Source organism: Choloepus didactylus, chromosome 4, assembly GCF_015220235.1.
Source record: "Choloepus didactylus isolate mChoDid1 chromosome 4, mChoDid1.pri, whole genome shotgun sequence".
Lineage (NCBI taxonomy): Eukaryota > Metazoa > Chordata > Mammalia > Pilosa > Megalonychidae > Choloepus > Choloepus didactylus.
This window is the reverse complement of record NC_051310.1, coordinates 124303630-124328165: the sequence shown is the minus strand read 5'-3', so window position 1 is coordinate 124328165 and position 24536 is coordinate 124303630. Positions and strand designations below refer to the sequence as shown.

The 24536-nt window shown below is 36.8% G+C and overlaps 1 protein-coding gene across 3 annotated transcripts in view; it reads right to left on the bottom strand.

Moving 5' to 3' along the window:
• NEDD4 (NEDD4 E3 ubiquitin protein ligase) overlaps positions 1 to 24536 on the bottom strand; it is a 194979-nt gene that overhangs the window by 104163 nt on the left and 66280 nt on the right. For all 3 annotated transcript variants that reach the window (XM_037833882.1, XM_037833883.1, XM_037833884.1), the window contains one exon: positions 1738 to 1791. In XM_037833882.1, coding sequence (XP_037689810.1) covers positions 1738 to 1791 — 54 coding nt within the window. The remainder of the gene's footprint in view (positions 1 to 1737; positions 1792 to 24536) is intronic.

Sequence of the window (24536 nt, the reverse complement as noted above, 5' to 3'; positions counted from 1 at the left end):
AACAACTCAAATATCTATTAAGGAGGAGAAATACACAAATCATGGTATTACAGCATTTGTAGATGATAGAATACTACACATCAGTCAAAACTTGCCATCATGGATCAATCTCAAAAATATACATTAAACAAAAAATCATGTCACAGAAGAATGCATTCAGAATGATACTATTTTTATAAATGCAAAAATATACAAAAGGAAACCAAATTTTTTAGGGATACAGACATATGAGACAAAGTGTCTTAAAAGAACAAAGAAATTATAAACACACAATTCAAGATAGTGGCTACTTATGGGAGAAGAAAGGGAGAGAGTTTTGGGAAGGGGCAAGGGGAGAGTTTCAAAGATTTTGGCAATATTTTAGTTGTGAAGCTGAGCAATGAGTGTAGAGATGTTTATCATATTATTTAAAACAAAGATTTATTTTACATATTTTTTGTGTGTATTATATTTTTTATGATTTAAAAAAACACCAATATTAAATTTTGTCTGATTCCATTCAGAAGGAAAACAGATCTGTACAGACAGGGGGGAATAAAAGAAAAAATTCCCTATTCTTTACAAAACACAAAATATACAAAAGAAAACAAAAAGGGCTGTAACTGATTCCCATTTGGTAACCTAATCATCAACATCTGCCACTCAACCTTTAAAAAATCAGATTGCAGTCAGTGACGAACAGTCCCTTTTGGCAGCACCATTGCTTATTGTGATGCTAATTAATAGATTTGTCTACAATATCTTCAGTTACTAGCATAGTTATGGTTTCTTCAGGGAAAAAAAAAGTATGCTATGCATTCTAACACTACACACAGATGCTTTCAAAATCCACTGTCCCTACAGGCTAACTGGATGTTGTGATCCTCTTATTATCTTCATTTTACAAATGAAGAAACTGAGACTCAGAATGCTATTTAACTTGCCTAAAGTCAAAAAAATCAATGAGATACAACCAAAATGAAGATAAAATATACTTATCAAAAGCCAAAAAAAAAAAAAAAAATAGATTGGGGTGATGAATGCACAAGTATATGATGGCACTGTGAACAGTTGATTGTACACCATGGATGATTGTATGGTAAGTGAATATATCTCAATAAAACTGAATTTAAAAAAATGAAAAAAAAATCCACTGTCCTTGTTAGCTTAAAAATTAATGAAACTGTTTTTCTTTTTTGGTGCATGTATGTGATAAACACAAAGCCTTGAACAAATAACACTGTTCTTACACCTATATGTTTAAATCTTACAGATTTAATACATAAAAGTGAGATGCTAAGAAGAGAGTTGGAAATAGATTCCCAAGAAAAAGGGTAGGACTTCAGGATAGTCTTTATGAAATCAGGAATCACAGCTACCATTTTATAAAATTAAAACCAGGTTTTACTTTGCTTTTTTCCTTTGTAAGACTGGAAATCTTTTAGAGGACTTCATTTGCTCTTTCCTTTATCAGTGGAAAGAGGATAGTTCACCTCTGTAGAAAAGTGGGAGTGAGAGGGTAGATGGGGTGTCGTACCTGGATACAGGTAACTCCAGGAAAAGCCACTGTAATGAGGAGGCACAACCCAAGATACACTGAGAGAAGGCTCCCTGAGCCTTGAACTACTGACCAGGGTACATAGACGAGGACAAGGAAAGGGAAGGCAGAAACCAGCTTTCCATAATATCCCATCACAGTGGGCCTTGAGTAAAATCTCATACTTGCTTCATCCTTCACACTAGCGCTGTAGCACTTACCAAGCGATTTTCATCAAACACTTCAAAAAGAAGCCGGTGTTGCTGAGGATGGACCTAAATGACAAAAACACAACATTTCTTTAAACACAAGAGAATATCAATCCACAGATTCTGAGAAATAAATGCTTGAAGTTTTGCCACTGCCTAATGCGTTATTTACGATATATCCTATATTACATGAATTACTTAATACTAGAGCAGACCACTCATGTGTCAATGATTTTCTAATAATCTTACCATAACAACAAGATGGATTTGGTTGTTTATTTTTTAGTATTTTCTAAAATAGAAAGAAAGGAAATAAAACATTTTCAAAAGATTATTTAAATGAAAGCACTTTTATACTAGATTTTAACTTCTTATCAACTTATTTACTCACCTTTAATTTATTAGGTTAGAACCAGCCAAAGTGGATGTTGATTTTTATGGAAACTAGTGCTCTGAATCCTTTTAGTACTGACTTGATAAAACCATTTTTGCTTCTACTTTATAAAATACATAAGCAGTCAAAAAGTATATACTGAGTTTTCACTCATTGTTTATATTTGATGGCACAAAAGTAAACATTCACAGGCAATATTTTATTTTTCAATGTTGATGCTTTCATTCTTGCTAAAATCTTTCAAGGTCAAGTTAAAAAATCTACTTAATATCAAATGCAAAGAAAATCTTTAATAAAAATTATTATACCAGAGATTAAGATGATGTATAGAAAATTCTCACATTTAGGTTGATTTTTTTTTCTCTAAGATATTGTACTATATTGAACACTGTGATATTTTCAAACTTTGGTTTACATGTCAAAAATATCAATAGCCTTCTGGAAAAAGACCTATAAGTGCAACTAAGATATCTAGTTACTTAACATGATGTTCTGAGGAGGTGGGGGGCATTCTCTTTTTTTTGTTTGAGGTATAACATACATTCAGTATACAGTATAAAGTGCATTAATCTTAAGTATACAGCCTGATGACTTTTTACATATGTATACTGTGTAATCATCACCCTGATCAAGATATCAAACATTCCCATTCTACTCTATATATTATTTTTTATGTGAATGGTACTCCCTGGAATTTTCAAACATGGAGACTCTGAATATGCCTACCTAAAAATGTGGCCCTTGTACCTAGGGTTGACCAATGAGGCTAACCTAGCAGGAGTCACTGGATGGGACTACTGGGAGAGCTCTTCAAAGTGAGCTGACTCAACTTTTTATATAGACTAGATGTGAACTTCTTAAAAGTTATAGACAAACATCTAGTTTATATAAAAGTGCTTGCATTTAAATAATCGTTTGAAATTGTTTTACTTCCTTTCTATTTTAGAAAATACTAAAAAAAAAGTAAACAACCAAATCCATCTTACTGTTATGGTAAGATTATGAGAAAACTGTTGACACATGACTGGTCTGTGTCTATCTCAACTGAGAGGAATGTCCCTTTTGCCCTTTGCATTTCTCTTTCCTGCCTGGGACTTGGTTAGGATAGCTGGTACTCCTGCAGCCATACTGTAACCATGGAGCAACTCTGAGGATAGAAGCCCAAATTAAGGGCTAAACATCATGAGATGGAAAAATAATATAAGAAAATAATCTTTGCTAGTAAGGAAATAGAGGAAGTTTTAGGGAGGTAAGTGATACTTGAGCTGAGACTTGAAAAAAGGGAAAAAATTTAATAAGAAGGAGATGGGAACATTCACAGCAGGCAGATCATACGAAGAAAGGCATGGAGGCAGAATGACCATGCTCTAAGGAGATCAGACTGACAAGACCATTTTTGTATTATAGAGTGGCAAGAAAGATTTGGTTAGTTAGGGTCAAGCCAGGCTGAGGACACTGAAAGTAACTCCTGAAAAGGAGTTAAGATTTGATTGGTAGGGAAGAAGTAGAGTTTTTTAAAGGTGAAATGACAATGCAGAAAGTATATAAATATTATTTTGTCAGTATAAGAGATGAATTAGACTAGAAAGAGACCCTATAATCCATAAGGACTGCAGCTCTAGTAACTCAGGTATGAAGTGATGAGAGCTTTGCTTGGGATAGTACCAGAGAGAATCTGGAGGGAGATAAGGCCATGAAAAACATTTCGAGAGGAAAAAAAGCAAAAGTATCAGTGTCTATCAAAATACCCAGTCAATGAATACTGCTAAGAAAACAGATATAATAGATGATTTGAGGCTTTTATCACTTTGGTTTAAGGTATAATTAATAGCTTCTTAACAGGATTTTCTGCTTCACCTATCTTATCTTTTTAAGCTATCCCTCCTACTACAACTGGAATGACTTACCTAAAAGACAGGTTAGGCCATGATATTTCCCTGCTCAAAAGTTGTTCCCAGTGGCCTAAAGAATAGAACCCAAACACCTAAGCATGGAATGATCCTTCATGATCTGAGTCCAAGTTGCGTTTCCAGCCTCATCTCCTAAGATTACCCCCTGCTCACCCAAATACACATATACCCTATGCTCTATCGCACTAGAAACAGGCTACTCACTGCTCACTCCATTTTCTGATCTGTACTTCTGTGCATGCTAAGGCCTCTCCACTTGCAACACCTTCTCTTCTCTACATGTGCAAATTCTACCCTTTGTTCAAGCCTCAGCTTAAAAGTCAAGCCCTCCCTAAAGTCTTACCTCCCTGATTGCTCCTACTCCTCTGTTTTCAAAGCAGTTTATTACAATACTCACTACATTCTGCCTTTTACAAAAGTGAACTGGGCATGTGGCATATTGGGTATATTCTTCCTACTGAATTATAAATGTCAAATGATTTATTTGCAGGTTTCTTTTTGTATATCAAAGACACACAATAAATTCAAAAACACAATTTAAAATGTGTGGTAAGAATTCTAATTTAACATGGGAGCCTAAAGACAAACATGTATCTTTTCTTTCCTGAGGTCATATTTAAATGTTAATAAAAGAGTCTGTGAAAGGTGTAAAACCATCACAGCAGAGATAATACGAAAGGGCCAAGCAGAAGGTAAGCAATTTCAATAGCTACCAAGTAGACGGATGAAACAGGGATGGAAAGTGATAGAGCAGGGCAGAGGAATCTGGAAATTATTAACAGATCACAAAGAATACTGAAGCACAGGGGGAAGCCAACCCTAAAGAGAGAATGCTTCATATACTATGTTAACCTCTGGATGGTAACTAAAAATGTAAAGTAATTATTGAATTTTTATGCATTTTATGTATAGAAGCAACAGATGATTTTTCTATTATATTACAGATAAGTATCAATAGACAACCAGAGATTACAAACCTAAAAATAGAAAAACTATCCCTAAAGGAAAAAGAGATACTTTAGGAAACAAAAGAAAATACTCCTAAAAACTGTAAGTAGCATTCTTAGAAATATTTGGAAAAGTCCAGCAGCCATAAAACAAAACTAGGATGCTATAAAAAGGGAACAACTGGAGAACAAAGAGGTCTTAGAACTAAAAATTGCTGTTAAATCAAACAGAAGCAGTTCAAGATAAATTTGCGGAAATCTCCCAAAATGTCGAACAAAAAGATAAGTTGAAGGAAAATAAGAGAGTAAATGAGACAGATTTTTCTGAACCAATTTTATGAGAGAATTCAACCTTTCTAAAATGGGTTGGGCAAAAACTACAGTTTGTAGGTCAAATCTAGCCAGCTGCCTGTTTGTTTTTATTTTCAATGCCTATTAGTTAAGAAGGTTTTTCACATTTTTTAAACGGTTATGTTTTTTTTTTTTTTTTTTTTTTTAATCATCATTTTATTGAGATATATTCACATACCACGCAGTCATACAAAACAAATTGTACTTTCGATTGTTTACAGTACCATTACATAGTTGTACATTCATCACCTAAATCAATCCCTGACACCTTCATTAGCACACACACAAAAATAACAAGAATAATAATTAGAGTGAAAAAGAGCAATTGAAGTAAAAAAGAACACTAGGTACCTTTGTCTGTTTGTTTGCTTCCCCTACTTTTCTACACATCGATCCATAAACTAGACAAAGTGGAGTTTGGTCCTTATGGCATTCCCAATCCCACTGTCACCCTTCATAAGCTACATTTTTATACAACTGTCTTCGAGATTCATGGGTTCTGGGTTGTAGTTTAATAGTTTCAGGTATCCACCACCAGCTACCCCAATTCTTTAGAACCTAAAAAAGGTTGTCTAAAGTGTGCGTAAGAGTGCCCACCAGAGTGGTCTCTCGGCTCGTTTTGGAATCTCTCTGCCACTGAAGCTTATTTCATTTCCTTTCACATCCCCCTTTTGGTCAAGAAGATGTTCTCCATCCCACGATGCCGGGTCTACATTCCTCCCCGGGAGTCATATTCCACGTTGCCAGGGAGATTCACTTCCCTGGGTGTCTGATCCCACGTAGGGGGGAGGGCAGTGATTTCACCTTTCAAGTTGGCTTAGCCAGAGAGAGAGGGCCACATCTGAGCAACAAAGAGGCATTCAGGAGGAGACTCTTAGGCACAAATACAGGGAGGCCTAGCCTCTCCTTTGCAGCAACCGTCTTCCCAAGGGTAAAACTTATGGTAGAGGGCTCAACCCATCAAACCACCAGTCCCCTATGTCTGTGGTCATGTTAGCAACCATGGAGGTGGGGTAGGCGAATACCCCTGCATTCTCCACAGGCTCCTCAAGGGGGCACTACATCGGTTTTTTTTTTTTTTTTTTTTTTCCTTGTTTGTCTTTCTTCTTTTTTTTTTTTTTTTAACTTTCCCTTCTTTTTTGAAATCAACTGTATGAAAAAAAAAGTTAAAAAGAAAACAAAAAAAAACAAACATACAATAAAAGAACATTTCAAAGAGACCATAGCAAGGGAGTAAGAAAAAGACAACTAACCTAAGATAACTGCTTAACTTCCAACATGTTCCTACTTTACCCCAAGAAAGTTACATACTATAGCAACATTTCAGTGAACTTGTTCCTACTACATCCATCAGAAATTAACAGACCATAGTCATTTCTGGGCATCCCCAGAACGTTAAATAGCTTATCTGTTCTTCTTGGATTATTGTTCCCCCTTCCTTAATTGCTCTCTACTGCTAGTTCCCCTACATTCTACATTATAAACCATTTGTTTTACATTTTTCAAAGTTCACATTAGTGGTAGCATATAATATTTCTCTTTTTGTGCCTGGCTTATTTCGCTCAGCATTATGTCTTCAAGGTTCATCCATGTTGTCATATGTTTCATGAGATCGTTCCTTCTTACTGCCGCGTAGTATTCCATCGTGTGTATATACCACATTTTATTTATCCACTCATCTGTTGATGGACATTTGGGTTGTTTCCATCTCTTGGCAATTGTGAATAATGCTGCTATGAACATTGGCGTGCAGATATCTGTTCGTGTCACTGCTTTCCGATCTTCCGGGTATATCCCGAGAAGTGCAATCGCTGGATCGAATGGTAGCTCTATCTATAGTTTTCTAAGGAACTGCCAGACTGACTTCCAGAGTGGCTGAACCATTATACAGTCCCACCAACAATGAATAAGAGTTCCAATTTCTCCACATCCCCTCCAGCATTTGTAGTTTCCTGTTTGTTTAATGGCAGCCATTCTAACCGGTGTTAGATGGTATCTCATTGTGGTCTTAATTTGCATCTCTCTAATAGCTAGTGAAGCTGAACATTTTTTCATGTGTTTCTTGGCCATTTGTATTTCCTCTTCAGAGAACTGTCTTTTCATATCTTTTGCCCATTTTATAATTGGGCCGACTGTACTATTGTCATTGAGTTGTAGGATTTCTTTGTATATGCAAGATATCAGTCTTTTGTCAGATACATGGTTTCCAAAAATTTTTTCCCATTGAGTTGGCTGCCTCTTTACCTTTTTGAGAAATTCCTTTGAGGTGCAGAAACTTCTAAGCTTGAGGAGTTCCCATTTATCTATTTTCTCTTTTGTTGCTTGTGCTTTGGGTGTAAAGTCTAGGAAGTGGCCGCCTAATACAAGGTCTTGAAGATGTTTTCCTACATTATCTTCTAGGAGTTTAATGGTACTTTCTTTTATATTGAGATCTTTGGTCCATTTTGAGTTAATTTTTGTGTAGGGGGTGAGGTAGGGGTCCTCTTTCATTCTTTTGGATATGGATATCCAACTCTCCCAGCCCCATTTGTTGAAAAGACCATTATGGCTCAGTTCGGTGACTTTGGGGGCCTTATCAAAGATCAGTCGGCCATAGATCTGAGGGTCTATCTCTGAATTCTCAATTCGATTCCATTGATCTATATGTCTATCTTTGTGCCAGTACCATGCTGTTTTGGCAACTGTGGCTTTATAATAGGCTTCAAAGTCAGGGAGTGTAAGTCCTCCCACTTCGTTTTTCTTTTTTAAAGTGTCTTTAGCAATTCGAGGCATCTTCCCTTTCCAAATAAATTTGATAACTAGCTTTTCCAAGTCTGCAAAGTAGGTGGTTGGAATTTTGATTGGGATTGCATTGAATCTGTAGATGAGTTTGGGTAGAATTGACATCTTAATGACATTTAGCCTTCCTATCCATGAACATGGAATATTTTTCCATCTTTTAAGGTCCCCTTCTATTTCTTTTAGTAGAGTTATGTAGTTTTCTTTGTATAGGTCTTTTACATCTTTGGTTAAGTTTATTCCTAGGTACTTGATTTTTTTAGTTGCTATTGAAAATGGTATCTTTTTCTTGAGTGTCTCTTCAGTTTGTTCATTTCTAGCATATAGAAACATTACTGACTTATGTGCATTAATCTTGTATCCCGCTACTTTGCTAAATTTGTTTATTAGCTCTAGTAGGTGTATCGTTGATTTCTCAGGGTTTTCTAGATATAAGATCATATCATCTGCAAACAATGACAGTTTTACTTCTTCTTTTCCAATTTGGATGCCTTTTATTTCTTTGTCTTGCCGGATTGCCCTGGCTAGCACTTCCAGCACAATGTTGAATAACAGTGGTGACAGCGGGCATCCTTGTCTTGTTCCTGATCTTAGAGGGAAGGCTTTCAGTCTCTCACCATTGAGTACTATGCTGGCTGTGGGTTTTTCATATATGCTCTTTATCATGTTGAGGAAGTTTCCTTCAATTCCTACCTTTTGAAGTGTTTTTATCAAAAACGGATGTTGGATTTTGTCAAATGCTTTTTCAGCATCTATTGAGATGATCAATTGATTTTTCCCTTTCGAGTTTTTAATGTGTTGTAATACATTGATTGTTTTTCTTATGTTGAACCATCCTTGCATGCCTGGAATGAACCCCACTTGGTCATGGTGAATGATTTTTTTAATGTGTCTTTGGATTCGATTTGCAAGTATTTTGTTGAGGATTTTTGCATCTATATTCATTAGGGAGATTGGCCGGTAGTTTTCCTTTTTTGTAGCATCTTTGCCTGGTTTTGGTATTAGATTGATGTTAGCTTCATAAAATGAATTAGGTAGTGTTCCATTTTTTTCAATGTTTTGAAAGAGTTTGAGTAAGATTGGTGTCAGTTCTTTCTGGAAAGTTTGGTAGAATTCCCCTGTGAAGCCATCTGGCCCTGGGCATTTATTTGTGGGAAGATTTTTGATGACTGATTGGATCTCTTTGCTTGTGATGGGTTGGTTGAGGTCTTCTATTTCTTCTCTGGTCAGTCTAGGTTGTTCATATGTTTCCAGGAAATTGTCCATTTCTTCTACATTATCCAGTTTGTTGCCATACAGTTGTTCATAATATCCTCTTACAATTTTTTTAATTTCTTCAGGATCTGCAGTTATGTCACCTTTTTCATTCATTATTTTGTTTATATGGGTCTTCTCTCTTTTTGATTTTGTCAGTCTAGCTAGGGGCTTGTCAATCTTGTTGATCTTCTCAAAGAACCAACTTTTGGTGATATTTATCCTTTCTATTGTTTTTTTGTTCTCTATGTCATTTATTTCTGCTTTAATCCTTGTTATTTCTTTTCTTGTACTTGGTTTAGGATTGGTTTGCTGTTCATTTTCTAGCTTCTTCAGTTGATCCATTAGTTCTTTGATTTTGGCTCTTTCTTCCTTTTTAATATATGCGTTTAGTGCTATAAATTTCCCCCTTAGCACTGCTTTTGCTGCATCCCATAGGTTTTGGTATGTTGTGTTCTCATTTTCATTCGTCTCTATATATTTAGCAATTTCTCTTGCTATTTCTTCTTTAACCCACTGATTGTTTAGGAGTGTGTTGTTTAACCTCCAGGTATTTGTGAATTTTCTAAGTCTCTGATGGTTATTGACTTCTAATTGTATTCCATTGTGGTCAGAGAATGTGCTTTGAATAATTTCAATCTTTTTAAATTTATTGAGGCTTGTTTTATGTCCCAGCATATGATCTATTCTGGAGAAAGTTCCGTGAGCACTAGAAAAGTATGTGTATCCTGTTGATTTGGGATGTAATGTCCTGTAGATGTCTGTTAAATCTAATTCATTTATCAGATTGTTTAGGTTTTCAATTTCCTTATTGGTCTTCTGTCTGGTTGATCTATCTATAGGAGAGAGTGTTGTGTTGAAGTCTCCCACAATTATTGTGGAAACATCAATTGCTTCCTTTAGTTTTGCCAATGTTTCTCTCATGTATTTTGTGGCACCTTGATTGGGTGCATAGACATTTACGATTGTTATTTCTTCTTGCTGAATTGCCCCTTTTATTAGTATGTAGTGGCCTTCTTTGTCTCTCAAAACATCCCTGCATTTGAAGTCTATTTTATCTGAGATTAATATTGCTACACCTGCTTTCTTTTGGCTGTAGCTTGCATGAAATATATTTTTCCATCCTTTCACTTTCAGTTTCTTTGTGTCCCTGTGTCTAAGATGAGTCTCTTGTATGCAACATATTGATGGTTCATTTTTTTTGATCCATTCTGCGAATCTATATCTTTTATTGGGGAGTTTAATCCATTTACATTCAACGTTAAAACCGTGAAGGCATTTCTTGAATCGGCCATCTTATCCTTTGGATTATGTTTGCCATATTTTTCCCTCTCTCTATTAATATCCTTTATTGTACCCATACCGAATCTCTTTAGTACTGAACCTTTCTCCAAGTCTCTCTGTCCTGTCTTTGTTTCTCTGTCTGTAGGGCTCCCTTTAGTATCTCCAGTAGGGCAGGTCTCTTGTTAGCAAATTCTCTCAGCATTTCTTTGTCTGTGAAAAATTTAAGCTCTCCCTCAAATTTGAAGGAGAGCTTTGCTGGATAAAGTATTCTTGGCTGGAAATTCCTCTCACTCAGAATTTTAAATATATCGTGCCACTGCCTTCTCGCCTCCATGGTGGCTGCTGAGTAGTCACTACTTAGTCTTATGCTGTTTCCTTTGTATGTGGTGAATTGCTTTTCTCTTGCTGCTTTCAGAACTTGCTCCTTCTCTTCTATGTTTGACAGTGTGATCAGTATATGTCTCGGAGTGGGTTTTTTTGGATTTATTCTATTTGGAGTTCGCTGAGCATTTATGATTTGTGTATTTATGTTGTTTAGAAGATTTGGGAAGTTTTCCCCAACAATTTCTTTGAATACTCTTCCTAGACCTTTACCCTTTTCTTCCCCTTCTGGGACACCAATGAGTCTTATATTCGGACGTTTCATATTATCTATCATATCCCTGAGGTCCATTTCGAGTTTTTCAATTTTTTTCCCCATTCTTTCTTTTATGTTTTCATTTTCCATTCTGTCATCTTCCAGGTCACTGATTCGTTGTTCAACTTCCTCTAGTCTTGTACTATGAGTGTCCAGAATCTTTTTAATTTGGTCAACAGTTTCTTTAATTTCCATAAGATCATCCATTTTTTTATTTAGTCTTGCAATGTCTTCTTTATGCTCTTCTAGGGTCTTCTTGATTTCCTTCATATCCCGTACTAGGGTCTCATTGTTCATCTTTAGTTCTTTGAGTAGCTGCTCTAGGTGTGTCTCTTCTGGTCTTTTGATTTGGGTGCTTGGGCTTGGGTTATCCATATCGTCTGGTTTTTTCATATGCTTTATAATTTTCTGTTGTTTTTGGCCTCGTGGCATTTGCTGACCTTGATAGGGTTCTTTTAGGGTTTGTAGACCAGTTGAAGTCCTTATCTCTAATTTATCAGATCTACAGCTTCGTGGAGTACACTTTCTCTAACTAACCAGCAGGTGGCGTCCACGAGCCACCTGTTCTCCACAAGCCAGATCTCCCCTACTTAGCCTTTTTGGTGAGTGGGGGAGTGAGTCTTGTGGGGCCCAATTGGTGTCCCAAGCTTGCGTGTGTAGTTGGTGTTGCCTGCCCTGTATGTGGGGCGTGTTTCTGGGCAGTCGGGGAGGGGGGGTGGCCCTAACAATCAAATCTCCCTGATGATCCTAGAGTTTTAAAGCTACTGCAATAGTCTAATCCTTCAGTTCAGTCCTGCCACAGTTTGTCTCTGCCACTGACCCACAAGTCTTTGGTATTGGCGTATGGCTCCTGAGACTTGCAAGTGGGCCCCTCTTCCAGGCTGTGCACCCCGGGTCCTCTGTTGAGGGATGACTGTGCTATGTCGCAGGTGAGTGCCGTCCCCCCAGGGCAGTTCTGGGCTGCTGGGCTGTGTTGGGAGGCTCCCAGTCTGCTCAAGTGATGGCTGAATGGGGCTCTGTTAATTCACACTGCTCCCCCTTCCCAGCTCTGGGACATTCAGCTGAGGTTGCAGGGAAGGCTAATGTCCACGCCCAGTTTTGTGGTGTGTGCCTGTTATTTGAAGCACTTCCGTCACACTGGGTTGTCTGGGGCAGCTCTGGGCTATGGGGCTGGTGATGGGCAGGAGTGTTTCCTGTCCACCAGGATGGTGGCTGTGAGCGGACACCCCCCTTTTCTTGGGAAGTTGTGTTGTTTAGTGAATTTTCTCAGCCACTGGATTATTGCCTTTTGTCTCAGAGCTCTCTTAGTTCTGCTCTTGACTTGACGTGCCCAAATTTCAATTCTTTGAAGCTTTCTGTATTGAGCTTCTTAGAGTAATTGTTTTAGAAAAAGCAAAAAGGATTTAAAAAAAAAAAAAAAAAAAAAAAAAAACAAAAAACGGCCCTCCTCAGAGATCTAATGGGTTATTGAAATGCTAATAGACAAAGCAACCAGGGCCATTAAGGAAAAGTGCCCAGGGCAGAGAGATCAGCCTTGCTTCGGGATTTGCATATGCGCCTCAAGGCCTGATCTCCGCCCTTCCCCTTTCTGTGTTCACCAGAACTCCAAAAATCCTCTGCTTTTATTTTGGAGTTTTTCGTGTTGTTTTTTTTCTATGCCTGTCTCCTCTCTGCTGGGCTGGCTGCTCTCAGAGTCTCTGGTGTCTGGCCTCAGTCTATCTATGGTTGGAGTTTGAATCAGTAGAATGAGTTTCCGGTAAGAGCAGCCACTGCAATTCTCCCTTCTCCTTCCTGGAGCTGACAGCCCCTCCTCCCCCGGGACTGAGCCTGGCAGGGAGGGGCGCGGGTCCCCTGGCCGCAAAAACTTACAGATTTCGCTGATCTCAGCAGTTCCACGTTTTCATGAGTGTTGTATGAGGTATGCCCAAAGACAGATTGCTCTGTGGTGTCCAGTCCACGCAGTTCCTGGCTTTTTACCTACTTTCCTGGAGGAGTAACTAAAACATACAGCTCACCAGTCTGCCATCTTGCCCCGCCTCTAAACGGTTATGTTTTATATGGAAATAAGGACCTATTATTTCCTAGATTTTGACTGTTGGCTCGCAATACCTAAAATGTTTACTATCTGGCCCATTGAGAAAGTTTGCCAATCCGTCCTAAGACACTCACTATACACTATCTATTAATTTCTCTCCTATGCATCTAGAAAATGGTAATGATTAAGGATCATCCCTGGGAGATTTGTGAAATGGCCACTCAAGTCACATTCTGTGTTTTGTGGTTCACATGAAGAATTCTGTTCAAGAAAGACCGAGAGAATCAGTCCAGGTGACCCTACATCCAAGTAGCTGGAATTACGCAAGAATATTCCAACTATTTGGAATCCCGCAAGTACAAACAGAGAAGAAAATCAATAAATTATTTACACAAAATTTTTTTAGAGCTGAAGGGAAACAGTAGTATTCAAATTGAAATGCTTACCAAAGGTCCAACACAATCAATAAGAAAAACTGTACACATAAGACATGTCACTGTGAATTTTAAAACACTAGGATAATGAAATAATTATAAAATTATTCCAGAGAAAGAAAGAAAAGAGCACCCCACCCCCAAAAGAACAAGAATTAGACTTTTCAACAGCAATGATGCTAAAGATGATGAAGCAATCCTTCAAGTCTTTAAGTCTCTGAGAAAAAATTACTTTCACCCTAGAATTCTACCTGGAGCCAAAGTCTTAGCCAAACACAAGTTGGCTATTTACTCATATATCAAAGCAGGAAGTCAATTTGGGACATGGATGTATGAGCCATTCAGCAATCTGGGAATAATGACCAGAAAAACAAACAGAAGCAGTCAAAAAGTGGTTATGTAGGGCTGGGGAAGGATAGAGGGATTGAGAGGTGACTGCTAAGGGATATGGGATCTCTTCTCTTTTTGGAGTAATGACAATGTTCTAAAATTGATTGTGGTGATGAATGCACAACTCTGTGATTATCCTAAAAGCCAGTGATTATACATTTTGGATAGACTGCATGGTATGTGACTATATCTCAATAAAACTGATTAAAAAATAGTTCCCTCAAAGAATCGGGAATAGGAGGGAGAACATGCCTCAGAGTCTGTTGCTTTTAATTTTAATCCCTGTTATACTACCACATTTTAAAAAAACTTTCTATTTTGACACAATTTCAAGCTTACAGGACAATTATAAAAGCAATACACACCCAAACTCTGAACCCCCCCTCCCCGACCCGGATAACCACACTCACCAACTTTCAACATTTTGCCACATTTGTTATATTTTCTCTCTTTCTCTTCCTCTCTCTCTCTCTCCATCCACCCACCCCTCCAGCCATCCATCTACTTTCTAAACATCTGAGAATAGATTACATACATCATGCCCCTAGAATACTTAATACTGCCATTACATTTCCTATGAACAAGGATATTCACTTTACGTAAGTTCAAGTATTTAACATTAATATTAAGCTTCAGGGGTCGGGCAAGATGGCGGCATAGAGAGGAGTGGAAGCTAAGTAGTCCCCCTGGAACAACTACAAAAAACCAGAAACAACTAGTAAATAATCCAGAATAACTGCGGGGGGACAAACGAGACCATCCACTCATCACACACCAACCTGAATTGGGAGGAATGCCCAAGAACACAGCATAAAATCTGTAAGTAAAACCTGCGGAACCAGGTCGGGAGACCCCCTCCCCCATAGCCCAAGCTGCAAAGCCGCGTGGTGCCAGAGAGACGCTCTCTTCTACCAAGCGAATACGGCTCAGCTGAGCTCCAACTGGGGTTTTAAGTAGCGAGTGTGAACTGCTCACTACAGGTACGCAGCCCCAAAAAACAGACAGAGGCATTGGGTGACGACTGACCTGGGAGAGCCAGAGGGTCGCCTTCACTGGGTCTGAAGGGGACTATCTGTTTCTTTTTCAGCTCAGTGGAGAAAGCCCCAGTCATTTTAAGTTTCCAGGGCTGTGACTCAGGGAAGGGCGGAGACAACACAAGCAGAGAGAGAGAGACCATTGAAATGCTAATGACCTCCACCTGGGGGTTCTGTCTTCTCTAGGAGGAAAGGGGTGCGGCCCTTTCCATTCAGAACCAGACCCCAGAGCCTGGGGGAACACGGCCATACCTCCTCACACCAGTCAAGGATTATAGGCTAACAGGCGTCACCTGCTGGGCAGAAAAGCACAGTGACCTGAGGCATCACAGGGTGTAGCAATTTTCTAAGACACACCCGCAGGGAAACCAGATACTGAATATTTCTTCCCTCTGGGACCTGAGCCTGTTCTGGTCTGGGAAAACCTGATTTGGGTAACCAAGGAAACCATGCCTAGACAACAGAAAATTACAACCTACACAAAGAAAAACAAAGTTATGGCCCAGTCAAAGGAACAAATGTACACTTCAACTGAGATACAGGAATTTAAACAACTAATGCTAAATCAATTCAAAAAGTTTAGAGAAGATATCGCAAAAGAGATAGAGGCTGTAAAGGAAGCACTGGACATGTATACGGCAGAAATCAAAAGTTCAAAAAACCTACTAGTAGAATCTATGGAAATGAAAGGCACAACACAAGAGATGAAAGACACAATGGAAACATACAACAGCAGATCTCAAGAGGCAGAAGAAAACACCCAGGAACTGGAGAACAAAACACCTGAAAGCCTACATGCAAAGGAGCAGATGGAGAAAAGAATGAAAAAATATGAGCAACGTCTCCGGGAACTCAAGGATGAAACAAAGTACAATAATGTACGTATCATTGGTGTCCCAGAAGGAGAAGAGAAGGGAAAGGGGGCAGAAGCAATAATAGAGGAAATAATCAATGAAAATTTCCCATCTCTTATGAAAGACATAAAATTACAGATCCAAGAAGCGCAGCGTACTCCAAACAGAAGAGATATGAGTAGGCCTACGTCAAGACACTTAATAATCAGATTATCAAATGTCAAAGACAAAGAGAGAATCCTGAAAGCAGCAAGAGAAAAGCAATCCATTACATAGAAAGGAAGCTTCATAAGAATATGTGCGGATCTCTCAGAAGAAACCATGGAGGCAAGAAGGAAGTGGTGTGATGTATTTAAGATACTGAAAGAGAAAAACCACCAACCAAGAATCCTGTATCCAGCAAAGCTGTCCTTCAAATATGAGGGAGAGCTCAAAATATTTTCTGACAAACAGACAATGAGAGACTTTGTGAACAAGACACCTGCCCTACAGGAAATACTAAAGGGAGCACTACAGGGTGATAGAAGACAGGAGTGCGTGGTTTGGAACACAATTTTGGGAGATGGTAGCACAACAATGTAAGTACACTGAACAAAGGTAACTATGAATACGGTTGGAAGAGAAAGATGGGGAGCATGTGAGACACCACAAGAAAGGAGGAAAGATAACGACTGGGACTGTGTAACTTGGTGAAATCTAGAGTATTCAACAATTGTGATAAAATGTACAAATATGTTCTTTTATGAGGGAGAACAAGCAAATGTCAACCTTGCAAGGTGCTAAAAATGGGGAGGCATTGGGGGAGGGATGCAATCAGCATAAACTCTAGAGACTGTAACTAATAGAATCATTGTATTATGCTTCCTTTAATGTAACAAAGGTGATATACCAAGGTGAATGCAGATAAGAGGGGGGAATAGGGGAGGCATGTTAGACACTTGACATTGGTGGTATTGTCTGATTCTTTATTCTACTTTGATTTAAGGTTATTTTTCCTTTTGCTGCTTCCTAGCTGTCATTTTTTTTTGTTGTTTCCTCTTTCTTTTGCCTCTCTACCTTCTTTGACTCTCCCTCCTGCCTTGTGGAAGAAATGTAGATGCTCTTGCTTAGTATGAACAGAATGTTCAATTAGGATGAACTTAAATGTTTGGAAATGAACAGGGGTGTTGGTAGCAAGATGTGAGAATAACTAACAGCGCTGAATGGTGTGTGAATGAGGTGGAAAGGGGAAGCTCAGAGTCATATATGTCACCAGAAGGAAAGTTGGAGGTCAAAAGATGGAAATGTATAAAACTGAATCCTATGGTGGGCAATGTCCATGATCAACTGTACAAATACTAGAAATCACTTCATGAACCAGAACAAATGTATGACAATACAATTAGAAGTTAATAATAGAGGGGCATATAGGGAAGAACTATATACCTATTACAAACTATATACTACAGTTAGCAGTATTTCAACATTTTTTCATAAACTGTAACAAACGTACTATATCAACAATTGAGTCAACAATTGAGGGGGGTTGGTTAGGGATAGGGGAGGTTTAGAGTTTCCTTTTCTTTTTTTCTTTTTTCATCTTTCACTTTATTTCTTGTCTGGAGTAATGAAAAGTTTCTAAAAATTGAACAAAAATTAAGTGTGGTGATGGATGCACAGCTGTATGAGGGTACCCAGGGGCAACTGATTGTACACTTTGGATCTTTGGATAATTGTATGGTATCTGAACAATCTCAATAAAAATGAAAAAAAAAAATTAAGCTTTAGTCTATATACCAATTTTTTCTAATTTGAGCCTTTTCTCCTTTGTTATTAGATTGAGTTATTGTCTTTTTAGTTGTTTTTTAAAAAAACTGCAGAAATATAATCACAACATAAACATTCCCATCTCAACCACTCCCAAGCATTGCATTTAGTGGAATTAATCACATTCATAATGTTGCACTACACTCACCACCATCCATTACCAGAACTTTGCCACTACCCCAAATATAAACCCTGTACCCATCATGCATTAACTCCCCATTCTCCCTTCTCCTTGCCCCTGGTAACCTGTAGTCTATGTTCTGTTTCTATTTCATATAAGTGGAGTCATACAACTTATGTTCCTTTCTGACTTACTTCAAGCAACATGATGTCTCAAAGTTCATCCATGTTGTAGCATTATATATTCTCATCTTTTAAACTATGTGTGAATTATTTGATGAGATAATTTTTTTAATTTTATTAAAATATGAGTAAAACTATGGTTGCAAAAAGTAGAATTCAGAGAGTCATATTTAAAGGAAAGGTGAAAGCCTAACACAAATTAAAATATTGGTGATAGGAGTTCTTACAAAAGGATAAGTACCTAAATCTATAAATGCATAAAAGAGCAGAGGAAAAAACTGGACAGAGGAATAACCCAATTTTCATAACAGAAAAAAAGGTATTGGTAAGTGACAATTTATTCAATTGTATTTATAAAGAACCTGAATAAATGTTCCTGCAAATTTTGCTGACTGTTGTAAGAAAAATCAGTGTAAGTTCATTTTTTTAACAGCCTCATTAGGATATAATTCATATGCCATACAATTCACCCTTTTAAAGTACATAATTAGATTTCAGTGTATTCAAAGAATAGTGCACAATCACCATGATCAATTTAGAACATTTTCATCACTCCCCCAAAAATACCATACCTTTCAACAGCCAATCCTCATTTTTCTCCAGTTTCTTCAGTCCTAGACAATCACTAATTTACTTTCTGTCTCTATAGATGTGCCTATTCTGAAAATCTCATATAAATGAAATCATACAATATGTGGTCTTTTGTAACTGGCTTCTTTCATTAAGCATAATGTTTCCAAGATTCATCCATGTTGTAGCATGTATCAATACTTTATTTCTTTTCATAGCTCAATAATATTTCATTGTACAGATGTACCATATTTTATTTATCCATTCATCAGTTAACAGACTTTGGGGTTGTTTCCACTTTTTGGCTATGCTGTCATGAACATTTGTGTACAAGTTTTTGTGTGGACATATGTTATAAGCACATATTTAAATAAAATTTGTGTAAAAAGTTAAATGACTAGACAAGAAAATATTTGTACAAGTATAAAGCTTTATATACATAGAAAGTATCTTGGCATTTTTATGTATGTTTTGTTTTCCCACTTTGTTTCTTTATACAGATAGTTATTTCTAATGATCAAATATAAAAATAAATTATTGACCACAAATGAAATTAGAAAACTTTGAGACAAATGAAAAAGCAACATGCCAAAACTTATGATGTACAGTGAAAGCAGTGCTTGGAGAGAAATTTATAGCTATGAACACCTACATTAAAAAAAAAAGAAGTATCTCAACCTAACTTTATACTTCAAATAATTAGAAAGAGAAGAGCTAACTAAACCCAAAGTTAACAGAAGGAAGGAAATAAATATTAGATTGGAAATAAAATAGACAATAGAATCAATGAAAACAAGTTAGTTATTTGAAAGTATCACCAAAATTGATTAGTCTTTAGCTAAACTAAGAAAAAAGAGAAAAGACTCAAAACTAAAATCAGAAATTAAGGTAACGATATCACTACTGACAGTACAAAAATAAAAAGGATTAGAAGAGAGTACTATAAACAATTGTATGTATTAGAGAATCTAAATGAAATGGACAAATTCCTAGAAACACACTAACTACAAAACTGAGAAAAACCAGAAATTCCAAACAGACATATCACAAGGAAAGAGATTGAACTGAATCGGTAATCAAAAACTTCCCAATATACAAAAGTCTTGGACCAGATGGCTTCACTGGTGAATTCTACCAAATATTCAGAGAAGAATTAGCACCAATCCTCAAATGCTTCCAAAAAATAATAAAGGAGGGTATACTTCCTTCCTAACTCATTCTATGAGGCCAGCATTACCCTGATACTAAAGTCAGACAAACACATCACAAAAAATTACAGACCAATACGCCGTATGAATATAGATGCAAAAATCCTCAATAAAATACTAGCAAACCAAATCCAAAAGCATATTAAAAGGACTATACACAATGATCAAGTGGTATTTATCCCAGGAATTCAAGAGTGGTTCAACATAAAATCAATCAATTTAATACACCACATTAATAGAACAAGGAAAAAGACCACATGATCATCCCAATTGAAATAGAAAAGGTATTTGACAAATTCTAACAACATTCCATGGTGAAAATACTCAACAAACTAGGAATAGGAAGGAACTTCCTCAACATGATAAAAAGGCATTTATGAAAAACCCACAGCTAACATCACGCTCAACGGCAGCAGAGTGAAAGTTTTCTCCCTAAGATTAGAAACAAGAAAAGGATGCCCACTTTTACTTGTACTCAACATAGCACTAGAAGTTCTACCCAGAGCAATTAGGTAGGAAAAAGAAACAAAAAAGCATCTAAACTGGAAAGGAAGCAAAACCATCTCTATTTGAGATGATATGATCTTATACATAAAAAACCCTAAAGAATCCACAAAAACAAAAAAACTATTAGATCTAATAAACGAATTCAACAAAGTTTTAGGATACCAGATCAACAAAAAAAATCAGTTGTATTTCTATATACTAGCAATGAACAACATGAAAAGGAAATAAAGAACCAATTCCATTTACAATGGCATATAAAAGAACAAAATACTTATAAATTTAACCAAAGAGGTGCAAGACATGTACATTGAAAACTACAAATCACTGCTGAAGGAAATGAAACGAATAAATTAAATTAAATTAAATTAAAGGAAAGACATTGTGCATTCATAATCTGGAAGATTTAGTAGTGTAAAGATGGCAACACTCCCCAAAGTGATCAGATTCAATGCAATCCTACTGAAGTTTTAATCGTCTTTTTTCTAGAAAAGGAAAAACTGATCTTCAAATTCATGAGAAATTGCAAGGGACCACAAATAGCCAATTCGATATTGAAAAAGAACAAAATTGGAAGACACACACTTCTCAATTTCAAAATGTAGTACAAAGCTACAGTAATGAAAACAGCATGATATTGGCAAAATACAAGCATTGGACCAACGGAATAGAACTGAAAAGCCCGTACAACTGATTTCAACAAAGGTACTACCAAGACCCTTCAATGGGGAAAGAATAGTCTCTGCAACAGATGGCCCTGGGAAAACCATATTTCCACATGCAAAAGAATGAATCTGGGCCCTAACGCCATACTATACCCGAAAATTAACTTAAAAAGACCAAAGACCTAAATATAAGATCAAAACTATAAAGCTATTAGAATAGGGCTCATTATTCATGACCTTAGGTTTAGTAATGGTTTCTAAGATATGAAAACAAAAGCACAAACAACAAAAACAAAAAGAATAAATTGGGATGCATCAAAATTAAAAATGACCATGCATCAAAGGACACTCTCAAGAAACTAAAAAGACAACTCACAGACTGGGAGAAAATTTTGCAAATCATATATCTAATAAGGGTCTAGGATCTAGAATATATAAAGAATTCTCACAACCCCACAACAAAAACCAATAAATTAAAAAATGTGTCAAGGACTTGAATAGACATTTCTTCAAAGAAAATTAACATTATGAATTTATGATTTTTCTGTAAACCCACAACTTCCTTAATTAAAAAAGTAATAAAAAAATAAAAAAAGAGAGAAACAAATGGCTAACAAGCACATGCACAGATGCCCAACATTAATAGCAATTAAGGAAATGCAAATCAAAGCCACAAGGACATGCCACTTAATACCCAGTAGGTTGACTATAATAATAAAAAGAAAATTATAAGTGTTGGCAAGGATGTGGTGAACTGGAACCTTATACATTGCTGATGGGAGTCTCAATTTGTGGAGCCACTGTGGAAAACAGTCTGGAAGTTGCTCAGAAAGTTAAACATAAGATTACCATATGACCTGACAACTCCACTCCTAGGTAAATTATCCAAAAGAACTAAAAAGAGGTGTTTTAGTTTCCTAGGCTGCTTAAAGTAGATACCATGAAATGGGTTGACTTTTAACAATGAGAATTTATTGGTTTACATGCTTACAATTTTGAGGGCTTGAAAATGTCCAAATCAAGGCATCATCAAGACAGTGCTTTCTTCCTGAAGACCAGCTGCCAATGATCCTGGACTCTGTCTCATGGCAGGGCAAATGGTGGCATCTGCTGGTCTCTCCCTTCTCTTTCAGGTTTCCTTGCTTTCAGCTTCTTGCTTCAGTGCCTTCCTCTCTCTTTGTCTGAATTATATTCTCTTATAAAGGGCTCCAATAAGAGAATTAAGACTCATCCTGGCCCATGCCTTAACTGAAGTAACCTCATCAAAAGGTCCTACTTAAAATAAGCTAACACCTGCAGGAATGGATTAGCTTTAAGAACATGATTTCCTGGGGTACATACAGATGCTATGAACATTGGTGTGAAAATAAGTGTTGAACTGATCCCTTAATCAGTATATAATGGTCTTCTTTGTCCATTGTAACAGTTTTTGACCTAAAGTCTATTTTATCTGATATTAGTATTGCTACGCCCACTCTCTTTTGGTTACTAATTGCATGGTATATATTTTTTCCATCCTTTCACTTTCAACCTGCCTATGTTTTGAGTTTAAGGTGAATCTCTTGTGAACAGCATATAGTTGTGGCATCCTTTTTTATCTACTCTGCCAACCTCTGCATTTTGACTGGAGAGCTTAATTCATTTACATTTAAAGTCACTACTAATAACACAGGACTTTTTTCTTCCATTTTGCTATTTAGTTTTTTCAAGTCTTATACTTTTTTTTTACCTTCAATTCTTCCATTAATACCTGTTTTCATATTTATTTGTTTTGTGTGTGTGTGTGTACGTGTATTGTACCATATTGAGTCCCTTCTCATTTCTTTATGGATATATTTTTCATATATTTTACTTTTGGTAACCAAGGAGTTAAATTTAACATCCTAAACATAAAATAATCACTTTTTTATTTGAGACCAACTTTACTTCAATAGCATAAACCTATACTTCAATAGCACTTACTCCTCCATCCCCCCACTTTTTTAGTACTTATCACTTATGTCTTTGTACATTTTATGTCTGAAACCCTAGATTTATCATTACTTTTTATGCATTTGCACTTCAGCACGTGTAGAAAGAAGTGAAATTACATACCAAAAAATATATTTTGAAACTAATATTTGAAACTAATTCAAATATATTTGAAACTATTATGAATGCACAATAATTTACTTAGAGCTCTGTCAGTAGGGTGGCTCTTCCCCACTTTTTCCTAGCTAACAGAATTCCAATTTTATTCAAATATTGGATGACAGTATGTGTGTCAGGGATAGATGGTCCCTACTCAATTCCAGGGATCAAATCCTGATTCCTATAAGCCTCGTGGTAACTCCATCCATCTTACCAATAACTGGGTTAGAAACATAACACGATACAATATTGGCCCATGAGATAAAAGTCAAAGTCTCTGGGGGGCAAGGAGGGCATGGCTTTGGGGAAAAGTTTCTTCATTTTTTAAGAGACACATGGGGAAAATTTCCCCCTTTTCTGTCTCTGGACATCATTGTGTGAGGATATGACATTTGAAACTACTGCAAGCATCTGTGACCACAGAGAGGAAGCCAAGAGAATCACAAAGAAGCTGGGTCAGAGACATGACTTTGTTCAGCTGCTGCAGTAACCAACCTTCTTTGTTTCTTTTTTTACATAATTAATCCATTTATTTTTAATTGTGGTAAAAATTACATAACATAAAACTTATTTTAACCATTTTAAATGGACAGTTCTTTGACATTAAGTACATTAACAATACAATGTAACTTTTACTACTATTTCCAGACTATTTTTATCATCCCAAACCAAAACTCGTACTCATTTAGCAATAATTCCCCATTCCTCCCTCGCCTCACCCCTGGTAACCATTCTTCTGCTTTCTGTCTCTATGAATTTGCTTATTTTAAGTATTTCATATAAGAAAAATCATACAATATTTGTCCTTTTGTGTCCATATTATTGTACTCAGCATGATGTCTTCAAGATTCACCCATGTGGTAACGTGTACCAGCACTTCACTTTTTACAGCTGAATAAAATATACCATTGTGTGGATATACCACTTTTTGTTTTCCCATTCATCTGTTGAAGGACACTTAAGACTGCTTACACATTTTGGCTATTGTAAATAATGCTGCAATGAACACTGGTATACAAATAATATTTGAGTCCCTGCTTTCAATTTTTGAGGGTACACAGCTAGAAGTGGAATTGCCAGATCATACGGTAATTCTATGTTCAACTTTCTGAGGAACTGCCAAACAGCTTTCCGAGGAACTGCCAAACAGCTTTCCACAATGGCTACACAATTTTACATTGCCACCAGCAATGTACAAGGGTTCCAATTTATCTGCTTTCTTGTCAACACTGGTTATTTTCATTTTTTTTTTTTTTAAATAATAGCCATCCTAGTGAGTGTGAAGTTTTATCTTGTAGTTTTAATTCACATTTCTCTAATGCT